Source organism: Ceratotherium simum, chromosome 10, assembly GCF_057802395.1.
Source record: "Ceratotherium simum simum isolate JZ-2026a chromosome 10, ASM5780239v1, whole genome shotgun sequence".
NCBI classification, from domain to species: Eukaryota; Metazoa; Chordata; class Mammalia; order Perissodactyla; family Rhinocerotidae; genus Ceratotherium; species Ceratotherium simum.
In genome coordinates this window covers 78,374,211-78,392,064 of record NC_141909.1, presented here as the reverse complement: position 1 = coordinate 78,392,064, position 17,854 = coordinate 78,374,211, and the positions used below count along the sequence as shown (strand labels likewise).

The following is a 17,854-nucleotide window of genomic DNA, read 5'->3' as shown; positions in this document are numbered from 1 at the left end:
AGAGGAGAACACAACCCTTGCAGGAAAATGTGCAAGAAGAAAAGAAAGATCCTTTGTTTTACAGCCAGGAATAAAATTTATGTTCTTTCCATTCACTGGGGGAAAATGAATGTATTTTGAATCTAAATAGTACTATCAGTGTTAAATCAAATTTAAATCCTTTTCTCAAGACAGAAATAACTTCTAAAATATTTCCGAGTTTACAGTAGCCGTCTTTGTCTGTTAGTTTGCGCACAGCTGAGTGCACGAGCACATGTAAGTGTGAGTTGCTTTACGAATTCCTGGTGGTGTATGCAGAGTGCTTATGTCTGAGTACAGGACCTCATCTATAGACATAAGAAAATTAAATATTAAAACACTACTTTGTAATAACATTAAGGATCTGACACAATGCAACAAAGCCAGTAATCTGACTAATAAAGAAATTCAGCAAATCTCTACCACCTCTTCTAATTGAATCATTGCAAATTTAAAATGGGGACCAACCTGCTTTGTTTTACTGGCTCAATTTGTTTTCCTTTGATGTCTGCTTATTTTGTTACTTCCTTCATATTATTAAAATAGGTTTTCATATACTTAACGTGCCTTATTCTTTCCTTTATAAAACAGAAAACAAACTCAAGAAGCATGTAATATCAGTTCATTATTTAGGCAATCTCTCTGGAAAATTAGAGTTATATAGAAGGGTTTATGGCATTCTCGTACATGTAGTTTCACTTGAACATGTCTAATCTTCCTGAGACCATGAATCACCTCCTGGTAGAGGCTCTGGTCTTTTGATTAAACACATTGAAGTGCATTTCCAAGAGGATATTATATAATCATTAGACACTAATAGCATTCTAGGAACCGCTTCAGTTTATCATTCAAACTAGGCATATGGTAACCCATTCTGAAATACATGTTTTATCTAAAATAATAGAAAATATATGTATAGGTAAACCACTTTTCAAAAAAATCTTGCCATAAAGTGTTTACGATACATAAGCTTGCCAGTATCATATTCTGAACATACCTCTCAGTTATAAGTCTATAAAGCAAAAGTCAAATCACATGGAAAACTATATTTTTCCATTGTTTTTCTTTATGTGTTCCTCATTTTGGACTCCCCATATTGAGGAATGGTTGAATCCAAAATTTTTATAACCAAGGTAAAATATCTGAACACTAGGGTTGGGGGTGAGAAGCAAATAGACGCTTACCCAAGATAAGGCAGAACCATTCCTCTGAGACATCAACACAATAGATATTTTTTTCTGCATTGAGAGCCAGAGAACCCATATAAAACAAAACAGAATTGCTTCAGGTTACAGTACATAAAAGAACATCAATGGTTTGGGGACAGTTCTCATATCTAGCTATAAAACCAGATTTTAAACTTGAGGTTACTGACAGATTATAAAATGTTAACAGCCGGATAAACTGTAAAATATGCATTATCTACACATGAAAAGGTTACAGCTGATAAATGCTAAAATACTGTGTCTGTTGGCATTTAGTGAAATGTTTCCCTGATCCTGATTTCTGCACGGGGTGGGAAAAAGAAGAGGAAAAACCTGCTCTGCTGAGCTTTTTATTTCGCCCCAAACAAATGATGTAAACCAACCAAACCAAAACTCTCCCTTATTGTCCTAGTGGTAGATATTTCCCTATTTGCATACCTAGTAACTGAAAGTAGGCACGCTTTCTGCCAATCAATGGTCCCCTCTGCTCATCAGGTAAATACCTGGCCCTCTCAGCTGTGGAGGCGTTTCCCACACAGTGATACAGCAAAGGAAAAGAAGGTAGGAAGGGAAGTGTCCTGGAAGGGGAGGGCTCCTCTGGTTCCCGCAGTGCTTCCTCCACGCCAGTGGACCATGGCAGCCAAATATCACAGGCATAATGCTGACTCAGGTTTGGCTAAGTCCTGTTTTCTGCAAAGGCAAGTAAAGGTGACCTCTGAGTGTTCAGTGCATCAAAGAAAAAAAAGAAAGAACAAAGATTTTTAAAAAGATAAAAAAGAAAAAGTGCTTGGAAATAATTCTCAGGGCCTTATCTTGAGAGGAGAATCCCATGTGTGGCACCCCCCTCTCCAGTGTATCCTGTCCCCGCTGGCGACACAAAGACCTCCTCAGTCCAGGCTCTGCAGCAGGAACGGTCCTAAAATCCTTTCTTTAGGGGAAACAAAACTTATTTTAGTGGTTTCCAGGGAGAGTTGTATTCCTTGACATGTGGTCCCTCCAGCTGGGCCTCGGAGACCTCACAACTTTTTGGCACTGTCGTGGCACGCCGCTGCGCGGATGGTGGTCCCAGCCAAGCCCCGGGTGCTGACCCTGCGGACCAGCACTTTGGAAACCGGGATTTTTGTTCTGGGCATCTCACTCCTGGCTGGTTGCTGGTGCACTACAGCATGGCTGGACGGAAGGTTCGCGAGGTGCTTGATGCTGATGGGGATTTTCGAGTCCTTCAGCAAACTGCCTGGTGTTCGCAGTGGACAGGTGATGGTGCCTGGAGACACAGGCTTTAACCGGGACAAGCAGGACGTCTCCTCGTTGGCGGGAAGGACAGCAGGGCCTCCATCGGGATCGGCGTCGAGATCATAGAGCGCGTCGCCGCTGTAGCTGTCCCGGGGGATGCCCGCCTGTTTACCGCTGCTGGTGCTGTCTTCCTCGGGGCCGGGGGTGGTGGAGTCCCAGTAGCCCTCGTCACTGTTGGGGACTCCTTCCTGCTGCTCCTTCTCCAGGTGCTTAGGCTCCTCCTTCTGATGGAGCTCAATGGGAATCCGGTTGAGCCTCCTGCGCTTGACCAAGGCCACGTCCTTGGCCCCTTCTGCACACCTGGCGTCTTTGGAGGTCTCGGGTACCACCTTGGTCTCCAGTGCCGCTGCCGCCTTAGCCGCTCCCTCCTGGGGCCCTTGTCCTTGGTCCTCAGTCTGGGACAGCATGTCCCAGAATTCCTGGAGATAGGTGTCGTCCACCTCATCCGGGCTGGCCATCTCCTCCCCTCCTCCTTGGTAGGCCACCACGCTGGGGTTCTTTTTAGAGAGAACTGGCTTGCCTGGCCCGGAGGCATGCTTGTCAGAGCTGGGACCTGCCTCGTCCTCTTGGTCTGCAATAATATCTCCACAGCCTGTAAGAGAGTCAAAGCTTTTCAGTGAAGTCACGTCAGAAAACATCAAACAAATACGATCGGCCGACGGGTCTGAGGGTGGGTCAACAGAGGAAGGGTCAGGGACGGCAGACGCTCGGCCGCTGCCGCACTCGGAGTCGACAAGGGGGACGGTCTTTATCGGAACGTCACCTGTCCTGGAAGCATCCTCGGCCGTCTGGGCCTCCGCAGCGCCCGGCTCGGGGGGTGCCGCGGGCTCCTCGGCGCGCCGATGCCCCGCGGCGTCCTCTCCCCGGGCGCTTTTGGCGTGAGGGACCCCGGGGCTCTCGGCCTCTCGGCAGGTCCGCGCTTCGGCCGCCGCCGGCTCTCCCCCTCCGGGCTCACCTGCTGGGCCCCGCGGGCCGTCCTGGCTGGGCTCCTCCGGCTCGCTCGCGGGTCTGGGCGTCTCCTCCTTGACGCACTCCAGGCTGGCGGTGAGCGACCCCGGCAGGACCAGGCCGCGGCCGCCCGGCGCCCCCGCGCGCCCGCCGCTGTCCTCCCCCTTGCCCCGCTTGTCCTTCTTGTGCCAGCGCATGCTGCTGAAGAGCCCTTTCAGCCCCCTCTTTTGTTTGCCGCCAGCCTTGCTCGCATCCGCCTGGTCTCCTTTGCCGTTTTCGGATCTCCCGTTCTTCTTCAAAAGCGAGAAGAAGCTGTGTGACTTGGCCACAGAGCTGGTGGCCAGGGAGCCCACGCCGGGCACGGCAGCCCTGGGGGGACCGGGGTTCGGCCGACCCCCACCGCGGCCATCCCCGCCGCCGCCACTGTCGCCCCCGCCGCGCGGCTCCTCCTTCCTGCTGCTCTCCAGCACCACCACCTCGGCCAGTCCGTCGTGGGTCCTGCTCCTCACCATTCCCGTCGGACCCGAGCCTTTCCCATCCCCTTTGTTTTTGACCCCAAATATGCTGGGCATGGTGCCACCCGATTTCCTCTTCTTGAATAATTTGAAAGCGGCTTTATTAATCTTCCCCGACGGCTGCTCGGCGGCCGGAGTTTCGGCAGCACAATCACAATGCAAGTCCATGTCTGCCGCGAGGGTTCGGGCCCCGGCCTCCTCCTTCCTCCTGCAGACCCCCGCGGACGCGCGACCGCCGCCGCCGCGCTCGCTGACAGCCTCGCCGCCGCCGCCGCCGCTGCTCTCGCTCGTCTCCATGGCAACAGAGCGGGATAAGCGGCTTTCGTCAGCCGCGGGCTCGCGCCAGGCCGCTGTCATCCGTATTCTAAATCAACCTGAGCCACTCTTGCGGCTGCCGCCGCCGCCGCCGCCGCCGCCGCTGCTGCAGCAAAAGGAACACACGTGCAAGACCATCTCCCCTCCCGCCAAGGGCTTACATAATACACTAACCCACTTCGGATCCGACTTGGCTTTGAGCTGCATAGCTTTCTGTGGCAAGAGCAAGCAACAGAGCCTCCAGCTGATTGCAGAATTAGAGTCGCAGTTATGAAATTCAAATTCTATCCAATCTTACTCACCTTCAGATTCCTCCTCTAGATCTGCTCTTTCCAGAAGCCTGATCACGGATCACAAAATGCACGAAGAAATTCAACGCGGTGCAAAATGCTTATTCCTCTTATCGCCCATCCTGAACTTCATGAATCTGCATGCCTTTCCCAAGCCCTTCATGTTTGTCCTCACTGTTTGGGTACCAAGCCCAGCAGGCAGGGAGCTTGTCTGTTTACGTGTGTGTCTTGTCCAGCACCCAGCACAATCTCCAGGTCCATGTTGAATCCTTATTACTGCGGTTCTGATTCTTGCTACATAAACACCAGCCATTCGTCAAAAACCAATTAGCAACTCTGCAAGGAAGCTGCAACAATTCCATGAGGTGGAAGTTGAGTGGTCCTTTGGGACAACCATGGCGTTTCTCCCAGACTCCAGCCACTGGGGCTGAGGTCACTGAAGCCACTGCCCAGCCACATTTGGTTGCAATGGAGGAGGGGAGGATGGAGGACACGGTCTGAGAATCTCAGGTCCACTCCACAGGTGGTCCTGGGAGTCCAGGGTCTACCTTCTCCTTTTCCATTCAGCAGGACACAGGCATTACTCCGGGCTCTTCTGCTGCCGCCTCCCACAGCAACATCCCCCACACCTGTCCTGCAGCCCTCCTCCCCCTAGGGGGCAGGGAAAAGCCTGGTGGGGTCCCTGAGTAGCTGGGAGTCTCTGCAGCCACTTGATCTGGGGAAAAGGAAAACCTCGTCCTGGGGAACAGCCTAGGCTGGGGGTCTTTTCTGTGCTCTGACTTCAAAGGTGACTACTAATCTTGTAACCTTGACACCTGAGTTCATGATCCTAGCTGAGGATTTATTAGCAAAAAAAGAAGAAATTTGGAGAAGCATGTACATTTATAATTTATGTGTTTAATGTTATTTAACAATATTTTGTAATAAACATGTAGTAATAGTATTTATTATATATAATACATTCATTATTATTTATTAAATATTATTTCATAATATGTAATATTTACATGTATACAAATATCAATATTTTCCCTAATCATTGTGAGCTTACTTTTTCACATGCTACTTGCATTATACCCAGAAACCCCAGTCCCCATTGGTTGAAGTTGGAGTTTTACTGATAAGGTGTGTCAGCCATTGAAGCTTCTGTAGCGTGGAACACAGTTGGTCTGAGTTTAGGCCTTGGGGTGATTAGTTGTGTACTTGCCCTTTTCTGTGGATTTTTACCAAGAACATTGTTTTGTAAAATTAAGAAATCAGAGTTTAGATTTAGGAGAGGTTTCTAATCCCATCAGCGCTCTCTCACTTTAGCAGGCTTCTCCCCCAGGACCAGGACAGAGGGTAAAGCTGAGACCAGTGAGAGGGTCCACTTGCTGTGATGAATCAGGGTCCTCACCGCCATGAGGAAGAGCAGGGGAGGAACTAGTAAGAGAAACTCATTTATTATTCCTTCACAACCTTTTGGAGGACAGTTGAAAATCTTCCTCAGTTCTTTTACATGCATCACACAGTGGCTTAGATATGTGGGTTACTACATAAATGTCAGTCTGAAGGACCTTACGGCTGGGATCAGGGAAAAGTGAAGTAGTCTCTAAAATATCTCCCCTTCTCCATCCCTGAGCCTGAGAGTCAGGAGAAGGTGCACCTGATTACCCACTGGGAGCTCTGACCTCCCAGGACAGCAGAATGTGAGTCTCATTTACATGACAACCCTTGCTCCCCCACCCCCCAACCCCAGGAGAAATTTGGCCAGGACTTTGGGATGGATATCACTCTTTGAGACATAGACATTCAAACAAAGAGAAAGGGACAAAGCAGTCTTCAGTCTAGGGAAGGTGTCCTGGTGGCGACTCATTGGCCCTGAGGTAGAAGAAAGCGAGGAGACCTGGAACTCTCCAAAGGCCCTGGGTGAGGCGAGCTTTAGAAGCTGTGGTGTGAGTGAGGACCCTCAAAAGTCTTCCAGCCCAAGGTCCTTGCTAAGGGGACTATCAGAGAAGGGAGAGTGAGGCCAGGTTTACTGAATGACAGTGAGGAGAGCCGCAGGTGGCAGCCTGAAGCGAAGGCCATTGTTATGAACCATTGCAAAGGTTTGCTCACGCCTGAAATTGCTCTTCACAGTCAAGCGTGGGGCAAAGCGAAGATTGCATTTGCACAAAATGGTGACTTTTTCCCCTGAAAGACTGATCATGACAGTGAAGATAATTTTGCTGGAAGCAGCCTGTTTTGGGTTATGGTTTCTTCTTTCACTCCTTCTCCCCTCCCTGCCACTGCCCTGCCCTGCCCCCATTTAAAGAGCGAACAGAAAAATAGAGTAGAGGGGAGTGGAGAAGGGGCTGAGGGGAAATGTTTCAGAACAAAGCTGTTCTGAAAGGATAGGATGCTTCACAATGTAAACAGCAAGTGGGTTTTGCTGGAGACGTGCGCGCTATTCTCTTCCGGCATGGGGAGGGTTTGTCCTTCAGTCTGGGCTTTTCTCTCTGGGTAGCCAGCGTCTCAGGAGGAGGATAAACAAAACAAGAAAAAAAAAAGAGAAAAACACGGGAGGAGACATTTGAGAGCCCATCCTCCTCCTCCTCCTCATCAGTTCCTTTCCCGGGTGTCTTCTAGCCCCTGCCTTTGTCCTAAACTTGCTGCGTGGAATTGTCTATCTGAGGAGAACCACCCAGAATGTAACGTGGAAAAGACTGCTTGAGGAGCTGCCCTTCCAGCCATGGTGGCTGCTGCTGTGGAGCTCCCCGGGTCACAGCATGCCCATTAAGGAGGCCGCTGGCTTTACTTAAATTTGCCTTAGGTCTTTAAAGGGATAATGTTTAATGAATGAAGTTTGGAAATGATACTTGAATTGGGACCAACACCTCCCATCTCCAGATCACTTAGCCTGCTCTGGACCCCAGCTCAGTCGGAAATGTCAGCTCCCTGCTCTCGTCCATCTCCACCCCCCAACCCACCCCACCCCACCATGATTATCCTCCAAGACGAGCTTTAGAAGCCCTGTGATGTGAGTGAAGACCCTCAAATGTCCTTGTTATGAGGACTATCAGGAAGAGCCCAGCTTTGCTAATCTTGACCCTCATCCTGCAGTCACTCTGTCCACATTTGCGAGGCCTGTCCTTGCCCTCCGAGGGATGCTGTGGGCCTCCTACAAGCTGAGACCACAAGGTGAAATGCACAGTTGCCAGAAGAGAAATGTGGGGGTGAGCCTTGCAAGGAGCCTGGCCCAGGAGTCAGTGCTACTGGCACTTTCCTATACCCTCCCTCCTGGGGAAGACAAGGCTCCAGCCCAGGGCTGGCAGGGTGAGGACCAGAGAGGTCTGAGCACGGTAAGCCCCGAGCTAGCCTGAAGTTCTTATGTTTTCCTTTCCCTGTTTTGATTCCTGATTTTTCCCAAACATCAGCTTTCACTGGGGCTTAGTAGCTGTTCTGGGTATATGTTTATGCAGAGGAGAAATTCATTTCTAATGAGTAACATGCAAGTGTAAAAGCCCGGCACCTCCTCATTTTCCACATTAACCCTGGAGCACAGCTGGGGCTGCTGACGGGAAAGGCTCCTCTCAAGAGGAGACAGAACCCCACACTGGCTCTGGAGTGACGGGGAAGCTCAAGGAGTGAAGTGTTCTGGGTTCAGCAGGTGGTCACTCATAAGATGTCACCTCAGCCCAGCCCCCATGGGTTTGTACCTGGATCCTAGGGCAAGGGGGTGTGCAACAAAAGACAAAATAAAAGTAAAATGACACTGCTCTGTAAGGTTGGTGGACCCCAAGGGACATGGGGCGTGCAGCAGCTGGCAACACTGCCATTTGGGCAGTTTCTATGCCTCTCTCATAACTTCTGGTTACTGCCAGCAATCACTGGCATCCCCTGGCTTCTAGACATATCATTCCAAACTCTGCCTCCATCTTCACATGATGTTCTCCCCCATGTCCACCTGTGTCTCTTCTCTTATAAGAACACCAGTCATGTCGGATTAAGGGTCCACACTACTCCATCCAGCAGGACCTTGTCTTAACTTACTTCATAGTCACAATTGCAAAGACCCTATTTCCAAATAAGGTCACATTCACAGGTATCAGGGGCTAGGACTTCAACATATCTTTTGGAGGGCACAATTCAACCCACAACAAGCATCATTGTTAGCAATAATGACAGCATCCACTTTACCTTCATTCCTTCAACCCAGTCACCAGTGCCCTTGGCACAGATATTAATGTCTTTGGACTCACATTGTTGAATTCAAATTGGGTGTGGGCTGTTCCAGCAAGTGTGGGCCCTCAGCAGATTTCAAGGTCATGGATGGCACTTCTGGGGTTGCCAGCAATGAGGGGACAGTACCAGTACAGCCAGAGTAAACAAGAAAGAAAATGGTGTTTGTCAAGAAGACTAGATCTTGGCATACATATGTGAGACCCCGAGGTCTCCCAGGATTACCCAGGAGGAACTTAAGAGGGTATCAGAGTTCTATGTAGTGTATGGGATAGAGTAACAGAAACACTGTGGCTGTTATTGTTCTCCGATTTCCTGCACATAAGCCAGAGTGGCCAAAGAAACACGTTACATCATTACCACTAGTCTGCTCCTCCCAAGAATTCCCTATTCTCCTGGTCTGCTATTTGGCTAGAGCTACCCTTAGAAAATATTCTAGCCCAGATTGCAGAGCGAGGCAGGGTCCCTTCAAGCTGTCAGGACCAAAGGTGGGTGCAGGGAAGCCAAAAACAGGGCAGAATGAGGTTAGATAGCAGAGGGCGTGTGGACAGGATGCCAAGGCTTTGGGCATGGATGAATGCACATCAGGGAGCAGCCAAACTCAGCAGTGGGAATCATCTAATCCTAGCAAGGCTGCAACTAGAACCAGGGTCCAAGATGAGGGCCCACAGGTGTTACTGAGGAGGCAAGGCATAGGAATTCAAGTGTGTGAACCTGGAGGGGCTGCAAAAAATGAGTTAAAGCCCAAGCACCTGCCCCCGTGGGTGTACTGGCACTCCTCTTAAAGAAACACTCCTCTGTGACTGCCTTTTGACACAAAGCAGCACCACACACAGGGATGGTCCAGCCCTCTCAGCAGATAGACAGCATGCACACACCACCCTGTGTAGCTAAGGTAGGCCCTCAGCCCAGGTTCCTCATTCCTGCCTCCTCAATTCCTTGCTCCAGCTGCACAGGAGCAAGCTGCTCTCTGCCTCGGCATCTCCTCATGGCAACCGTGACACCTTCTGGATCACTGGCTCCCTTTCTCACTTACTTCAGCTACTTCAGCTTCAGGCTCAGAAACACGAGGAAGTTCCCTCGCTTTCCTATGCCACTTTTGTTCCTTCCCTGCCCCACATCATAACATCTCCTCCCCTGCCCCCTGGCAGGATGGCACAGAGGACACACACAAGGGCTCCAGACAGACAGCAGCAGGGTCCTTTCTACTCTCAGCTCCCTAAGCCCATGGGGGCCTGGGGAGGTGTGTCTCATCCCCATCCTTCGGAGCTAACCTGGGTGGACAGTCCAGGGAGCCGAGTATCCTCTTAAAGACCCTCTGCACTCTTTCTTCCTCTCCAACTTCTTTTCTCCCATTCTCCAAAGTTTTGGTGTCTTAAGTAGTCTGGGCCAGCACACAAAAACACATACGTATTCTTTTAAATTTATCGCTTAGGTGGGCACTTGACTCGTAAAGTTTAAATGACCCTGGCTTGCGCGAATAAAAAAACCTTTCTCCCCAGAGATACTGCCATGGGCTTCAAAAGTTTATTTTGAACTTCAAATTGAGTCTTATCTTGTTTTTGTTTTCTTTTTTCTGCATCTCTGCCTACCTATTCTAGTCCAATTTCCCAGGCCTGTAAAATCCCTAACCCCCTACACATAACACACAAACACACTTGTTCTCACAGTCTATGTTCCAACAAGTCTGCACATATTCCCTGAATATGTCATCATCCTTCTGCATTTGTACCCACTGTAGCTATCACCTGGGATACTTGGTCAAGCACAAGGATACTGTTGCCCCACCTGTGCAGCTAATGAGTCCTGTGCATCCCCCAGATAGTGGCTCCTCCGTGCCTCTCTGAGGTGCAGCAGATTTCCAGGATATGTCAGGAAAGATCAGGGCATTTTGTACACAGCGTCAATCATCATGGTGCCCCAAGGCCTGCTTCCCATAAACTGACTCTGACTTTTAGGGCCTGAGGGTTGTGCTGCGAGTGAGGAGTTTAGCTCGCACCCTCTGGGAGAGGTAGAGCTGCTGACCAGCAGACTGCAGGGAGTGGCTCAGTCACCTCAATCAGAGGCTGATGACTCATTTTCTGAGGCCAAGATCTCCTTTTTTGAATTACATGGGATGGAGGGTTACTTCTCTTGGTATTCTAATGTGTTACTTAAGATTGTGCTAGCTTCCATAACAAATAGATCCCAAAATATAATGACTCAACCCAACAGAAGTCTATTTCTTTCTCCCTTACCAGTCCTAGGAAGGTATTCAAGTCATGGGGTGGGTTTCTTCCATGCGATCACTTGGGGTTCCAGGCTTCGTGCCTCTCGTGTCTCCCATGGGGTCTTGTTGCCATCTGCATCTAGCCCAGACAACTAGTCATGTGGCCACATCTAGCCACGAGAGAGAGTGGGAAATATGGTCTAACAATGTGTCTGGCCACATTCTTAGTACTATGGAAGGAGAGACTAGATTAGAGCAGACAGCTAGCAGAACCTGCTACAAGTCAACCCACTCTACAGCTGTGCTGGGGAAAGGGAGCATTCCCTGTTCCCCAGTGGGCTCTTGCCTTCATGCTTCCTCCTCCCACAGGACAGTATATTAGATCTCAAGACCTCTGCGCTTCAATCTCTACAGCCTACTCCCAGCTCTCTTCATACCCTTCAGCCTTCTCCTTTGGAGAGAATATATTTTGGTTAAAGCAAATACGTTTAGTAAATGTTTGAAATAGACTAAATTAAGTGCCTGACTGTGGTCATCACCACCTCCAGAGTATCTTAGGAAGGGCCTCCATGTTGCCTTAGCTGCACCCATTAGCATTTACTGAGTGTCTACTGTGTCCTGGGTGCTGCTGTGAATACACCATGATGCTGGCGCTTGATGGCGACCAGAAGACTTGTCAATGTGAGACTCAGTTCAGTGTGAAACTCTCCAGCTGGTTACACTGACACTACCTTTGTTCCACTCCAGATGCCAGGCCTGAATGATCAGGCCTCAGCAGTTTAGGTGTCAGTCAGAAAAAAAATCTATGTTTTCCTCCAAGATGAGCTAATCCCCAAATAGCCAGGCTTATTTCTGTCCTAGATCCTACCCATCTACTGGCTTTTCTTCATGTGCTTTAGGTTCAGTCCCTGATCCGGCTTCATGCAGCTTTCATTTGTGTCTCATTTGCCATCCACCACAACAAGCTTACTTTTTTCAAATGACAGAAATCGCAGCAGATGTATTCATTCTCGGATGTTTCCTGGACACACACCAGTGAGCTCATTAGCCCAAGCTAACCATGAGGCTTTTTTCCTCTTTTCTTTTTTTTTAGTTTGCAGCAAAGAGCAGGATCATGTGGTCTCCTCCTCGCAGCACTCATTCCTGTATGTTCAGGGAGCAGTGACTAGAATTACTCTCCAGAAGGAGGGCTGTGCTTTCTAAGCATGCACACTTGAGAGTGGCTACTTTTGTTTAGTGGAAGACTGAAGCTCAAACAGGAAATTTCTAGGTCAGCTATACTTTGCTCTAATAAAAGAAAAGTCTAGCCAAAAAGAACAGCAAAACTATTGCCTGGCCTTTTTGAGTGTCTTGTCTGATTACCCAATTGTTACAGCTCAGATTAGGAAGGGATTAACCCCCGAGGTTGGACAGATGGAGAACACTATTAAAATACCCCATGTGGGGTTTCAGAGTAAGTAGCAAAGTGACCACCTGTCCCTGTTTCTTGGGTCAGTCTGGCCTCATTTAGAGCCCTAAGAATACTGTCGTTGATGCCCGTGTGTGGAGAAACTGAATAGCACAGGAAGCAAGCTGGGGCCCCACCCTCGGCACCTCCAAAACTGCTGCCCTCCTGTTTCTCCCTCCCTATCTTGTGCCCTGCCCTAAAATGACCTGGTAAGAAATGTTCAGCTGAAGTGCAAGTGACTTTGTGGTTCTTACCTCTCAGGGCCCTTGGGAACAGGTCTGGGACATTTTATTAGATCAAAACAGACAGGAAGGTTTCAATTCCAGACCTTCTGTTCCTTTGTTAAGTACTGAACAAGACTCTCCTTTCTTGAACCTCTGTAATTCAGGGGCTACATCAGGCTGTCTCTGTATCTCGGAAGCTGGAAAGGAGTGAAGTGAGGTCTGGTCTGTGTCTTTGTGCCTTTCACCCCTGCATTTGAGGAGGTCGGGACTGTCTTTGCACCACCTTGCTGAGCAAAGAAGCTAAGTGGCTTGGCCTCATGTTCCAGCCTTGAAATCACAGGCAGGAAGGTGCTGTAAGGAGTCCATTCAATAATTAACAAGCCACTTAGCTCTTCTGCTTCGAGTCCTTTATCTTACAGGAGTGGTAATGCTGACCTCATAAGGATGTGTTCAGGAACATCAATGGTTGATGAGAAAACATGTGCCAAACAAAATATGTTGAGTAATCTCGACATCGTAATGATTTAGCTAGATGACTACTTCTTTCTTATGTATCCAGCTTAAGTCAATTCAGAAAAAGCATATTGAGCACACTGAGTGCCTCTTCCATCAAAGACACAGCCCCAGAATGATGAAACATAGAGTCTCTAGGTTGACAGAGTCATAAATCGCAAAACTCTACAAATGGCCACTCATTTGTGATTGGAATTCTCCTGGGAAAGGGACCTCACCACATCCAGAGGCAGCTAACTCCATGTCTGGATAATTCCATTAGAGATTTTTTAAAAATAGAGTTGAATTATTTTGTATCTTCACAGCCTCTGTCCCTTAATTCTAGTTCTACCCCTCTATTGAGCAGTTTTTATGGGCCAGGTATTGTTCCAAGTGATTCCCATGCATTAAATTATTTAATGCCACAGTAATCACCTGAGGTCGGTCCTCCCTATTTTACAGAAGAGGAAACTGGAACAGACAAGTTAAATGATTGCTCAAGATCAAATAGCTAGTCAGGAGCAAAGCAGTCTCTGGCTCCATAGTCTACCTTCTTAATCACTGTTTTGATTATCTATTGCTGAATAACATATCATTCCAAGACTTTAGTGACTTAAAACGATGACCATTTTATTTGCTCAGAATTCCATGGATCAGATATTTTGCCAGGGCTCAGCTGGGCAGATCTTCTGCTCTGCTAGGCATCAGCTGAGGTCTCTCATGGATTGCAGTGTGATGGCAGCTAGAACTGGGATCTCCAGGTAGGCTTCACTCACACATCTGGAACCATGGCAAGGACAGCTGAAAGGTTCCATGTGCCTCTCACAAATGACTAGCTTGTTCTTCTTTTTACAACAGCTGGACCCAAAGCAAGCATTTCAATCAGCAAAGGCGAAACTGCATAACCGCTCAGGCCCAGCTTCAGGAGTTATACACCACATCCGCCACATGCTATTGGTCAAAATAAGCCTCAGGTCCAGCCTAGATTCAAGAGGAGGACAACTAAACTCCATCTCTTTATTGGACAATGGCAAGATCATAACACAAAAGAATAAGAGAGATGAGAGAGATTACTAGGCCATCTGGGAAAATACCATCTACCAAAACCACAACACCATATTACCTTTCTAGGAAATAAGCTCATACACACTTCCAAATGACACTTCTCCAGATATTTCAACCTACCTCTCAAGTATCTCTGAGTCTTCTGTTTCTCAAATTAGCCTTCTTGTTCCTTATGAAGTATGGAACCATCCTGTCTTTTTCCTCTGATGTGCCCAGAACTTAATGTCATACTCCAGGGTGTGCCTAGGCTGGCATAGAGCAGAAGGGCCATCATCTCCTGTCTTCTAGATATGGATATTGAATCAAACGGGAATTTTTGACCACCACACAGCATCACATAGAAATCCTGTCACCTGAAATTGAATGCCCCCACTCTGTATTTGTGCAATTGTTTTGAGGGACCCAAGTTAAATTCCATTTTATGAAATTTGGCCTGGCACTCTGATTCACTGAGCCTTTCTAGATCCTGATTTTGTCTCCCACTGTATTCACACCCCTTCCCAGCTTTCAATCAAACCTACATTTGACTCATGACTTACCTCCTCCTTCTACATCTTCTTCCAAGTCACTGATAAAATTATCAGCCCATTCAGAGACAAGAAGAAACCTCTGAGGAACACCACTAAAAAACCCTCTCTCCACATTAAAATCTAGCCATTGATCTGCAACTTTATAGGGCAGAGTTGTTCAGGCAGTATGGATTCACCAATTTGTCTTTCTTTGCATCCAATCTGCCTTTTTACACCTTGTCTCAGGAGAGTCAGAAGAACCACTGCCAGCCCTTTGCTCAGGTTCTGGAAACTCCCTGCTCTTTGCATTTCCCTGATGTGCCACAACCGTGATACTGGCAGCAAAAGAGATTAGTCCATCTGAATTTTCTTATTGAGCCCCTGTTGATTCTTGGTGATCACAACAATGTCCCCTTCCCAAATCATTCCCTTAGCACTCCATGCCAGAGTCTCGCCTCACCTCATCTGCCTTCTGCCCATTTCTGAATACCACAACACTGTTCACCCGTTTTCAGCCTTCCAACACTTCTCCTGTTCTCCAGGGACAACCTCTGTGGTGCAGTCATCGAATTAATCACAACACCTCTTAGAACCTGATCTTCTTATGAATCTGGGTCAGGAGACATAAAGTTAGAGTGGCAGGTGCTGCCCACTCTTTTCAAGAAATATGGGCTTCTGCTCCCCTTCAATATTATGGCACAGTAGAGTCTAGCTTCAAGCTGCTTACAGTATAGTTCAGGAGGGAGGTGTGTATGCTAATAACAATAATATAAAACAGAATACAACTACTGCCTTTAGAGGACTGAAACTTCTTTTTACAACAGCTGGACCCAAAGCAAGCATTTCAATCAAGGTTTGTAAGACAAATTGTGTCTGCTTGAGCAGAAAAAAAGCTTCTTGGAGGCAGCGGCGTGTGGAGTCGATCCTGAACAGCAGGTACCTCCTGGTGAGGATGCAGAGGACCGGCTCTCTCACCGCTGCCTGTTTGCAGACAGTCTGGAGGACAACTAGGTGAGAGTGTGACAGATTCCTGTAAAATGCTTGTACCATTTGACCCAGTGCTTTCAAAGTCCAAGGAAATAATCCAAACACAACATTTTCCAAAGTATTATTTAAACGGTACTGCCGTTTAATGGAACACTGGGCAACCACCAAAAGGCTTTTTGTGAATGTAAACCTGATACCAGCTTAGGGACTTGAGGCCCTTTCCTTGGTCTCTCAGATACCTGATTAACATGCCCTGATTCTCCGTTCCACAGTTTATGAAAATGCAATTCTTTCCCATTAATTTTGTAGATGACCCAGAGCTTCCTTGTTTTCAAGTGATTTTTCTGTCTATGCCCTGTCCAGGGCTACTTAAATTCAACTTCTGCTTCCCCAAGCATCTCATGGCTCGGTGATTCGTAGTGAGGGTCTGCAAAGGGGCTTAGACTGTGCAGTTCAGCTCCCTCCCCCTCCCACCCGCTTGCTCTCAACTCCCTGGAGCAAGGGACAAATTATCCCCCAAGCTTCTCCCTAGAGCTTTTTTCTCAAAAAAGGCAAGTTTTTCCCTAAAAGGAATCCTTGTATCAGTTGCTAATAATATACATTTTTCCCTCACATTATTTTATAAATTATTTTTTGTGACATGGGAAAATACTTATGATAACATGAGCTAAGCAGGATAAAAGCAAGATGTAATCCTAAAGTTGTACCCAGTATAGTCTCAACCATGTAAAACAATGTGCCTCAAAGAGGAAATTTAATGAGACAGTCGCAGCAGCCATTTCTGGCAACAGGACTCTGGGTGACTTTTGTTCTCCTATACGGACATTGCTATATTTTCCGAGCTTTCAGAGATAATGAAAATATTTGGAGCCCAGGTACTTGGGAAAACCGTATTACCATTTGGAAAAATTAAAAAGTCAAGAAAAAGCCAGTGTGGGACAGGAAACGTCAGTTTTCTTCGGTGCAGAGGGCTGGCTCCCAATTGACTCCTCCGACATCCTTGCCTTGCGCTGAAACACCAGCCTCCAAGTGAACACTTGACAGTTCAAATGTTTTTAAAAGGCAGATCTAGTTATCTGACTTCTCACCCCGTTGCCAGACTGCCTCGTGACAGCCGACGCCTCGGCAAGATCTCTGGGAGGACACGCCGCCGGCGGCCACTGCACAGACCGGGACCTGTCGCTCTGAACAGGCGGGCTGCACCCGCTGGTCCCCGCGCCGCAGGCTGCACGGCCACAGGCGGTGTATAAAGCCGTAGATGGGTTCCCTTCTTTTCTCAGCCTAGCAAAACTAAGGGGGTTAACCAGGCCAAGCTCTCGTCGTGTTACTTCTGCTGAACATTTAGCCTCCGAAAAGTCCAAAACCATCGCCCGGGCGTAAACAAGGAGCCTCTATGTACCAGTGTTCCAGAGGAGACATGAGGATGCGTGAGGAGAGGGAAAGGCTGCTAATATTTCAATCTGAGGCGATTTCCCTGAATTTTCCCAGTAATGCCTTGGAGCCACACACAAATCTTCCTGTCTTGGATGTCTCAGAAGCACAACAGCTACTCACAGCTGGCCTCAGGATAGACAGAGCTGTAGGTGGGTAGGACTTGAAATGCTCTCTTTTCTTCCTCCCTCTGACAACACGAAGCACTAGAAGAAAATGTTTTTCCCCGGTAATAATGTGCATGGAATTTCTTGTGGGTGGTGTGTGCTGACACTGTTCTCTCACTTCTTTAAATCATTACGGGGGCTGGTTCTCTGTGCAAGCTGAGAAGCATTTCTTCCTGCACCTGTGAAAATGATAGCGTTCTATCATTCCGACTGCACGGAATTGCCCTATTCGTGGGTGAAACATTGTATTTACAGAGTAAACTCCTCCACTCCTCTCACAACACACAGAACGCCTGCGCTCCTCTCTGCTTCCCCCACTCTCCCCTCTCAGGAGCAACAATGCCCAATGAAGCCAGCGAGAATTCCCTTCCTTATAGAGACTGAGGAAATACTCAGAAAGTAAGGGGCCATGGCTCCACTGAGACAGGCAGCCCCCAGGAAGGAAGAGGGAGCAAGGTGAGAGGATCTCAGAGTTAGGAGGGCAACGAATGCAAAAGAAGGAAGAGGGAGGAAACAAGAGAGAGAACTGTCTGGTAGAT

The 17,854-nt window shown here is 48.1% G+C and overlaps 1 protein-coding gene across 2 annotated transcripts; it reads right to left on the bottom strand.

The window, feature by feature from the left end:
* Nucleotides 1-1,202: 1,202 nt before the first annotated feature.
* AMER2 (APC membrane recruitment protein 2) lies at nucleotides 1,203-4,336 on the bottom strand. 2 transcript variants are annotated; one of them, XM_004435269.3, is made up of 2 exons: nucleotides 3,472-4,276; nucleotides 1,203-3,108 (listed from the first exon to the last, which is right to left on the bottom strand). In XM_004435269.3, the coding sequence occupies exons 1-2, from the start codon at nucleotides 4,274-4,276 to the stop codon at nucleotides 2,240-2,242; spliced, it is 1,674 nt and encodes a 557-aa protein (XP_004435326.3). In that variant the 3' UTR covers nucleotides 1,203-2,239. The 2 variants fall into 2 exon arrangements, with proteins under 2 accessions (XP_004435326.3, XP_004435325.2); XM_004435268.3 differs by having other exon boundaries at nucleotides 1,203-4,336.
* Nucleotides 4,337-17,854: the final 13,518 nt, after the last annotated feature.

Coding starts and splice junctions, on each gene's coding strand:
- AMER2 (XM_004435268.3), bottom strand. CDS start 4,336: ATGACAGCGGCCTGGCGCGAGCCCGCGGCTGACGAAAGCCGCTTATCC.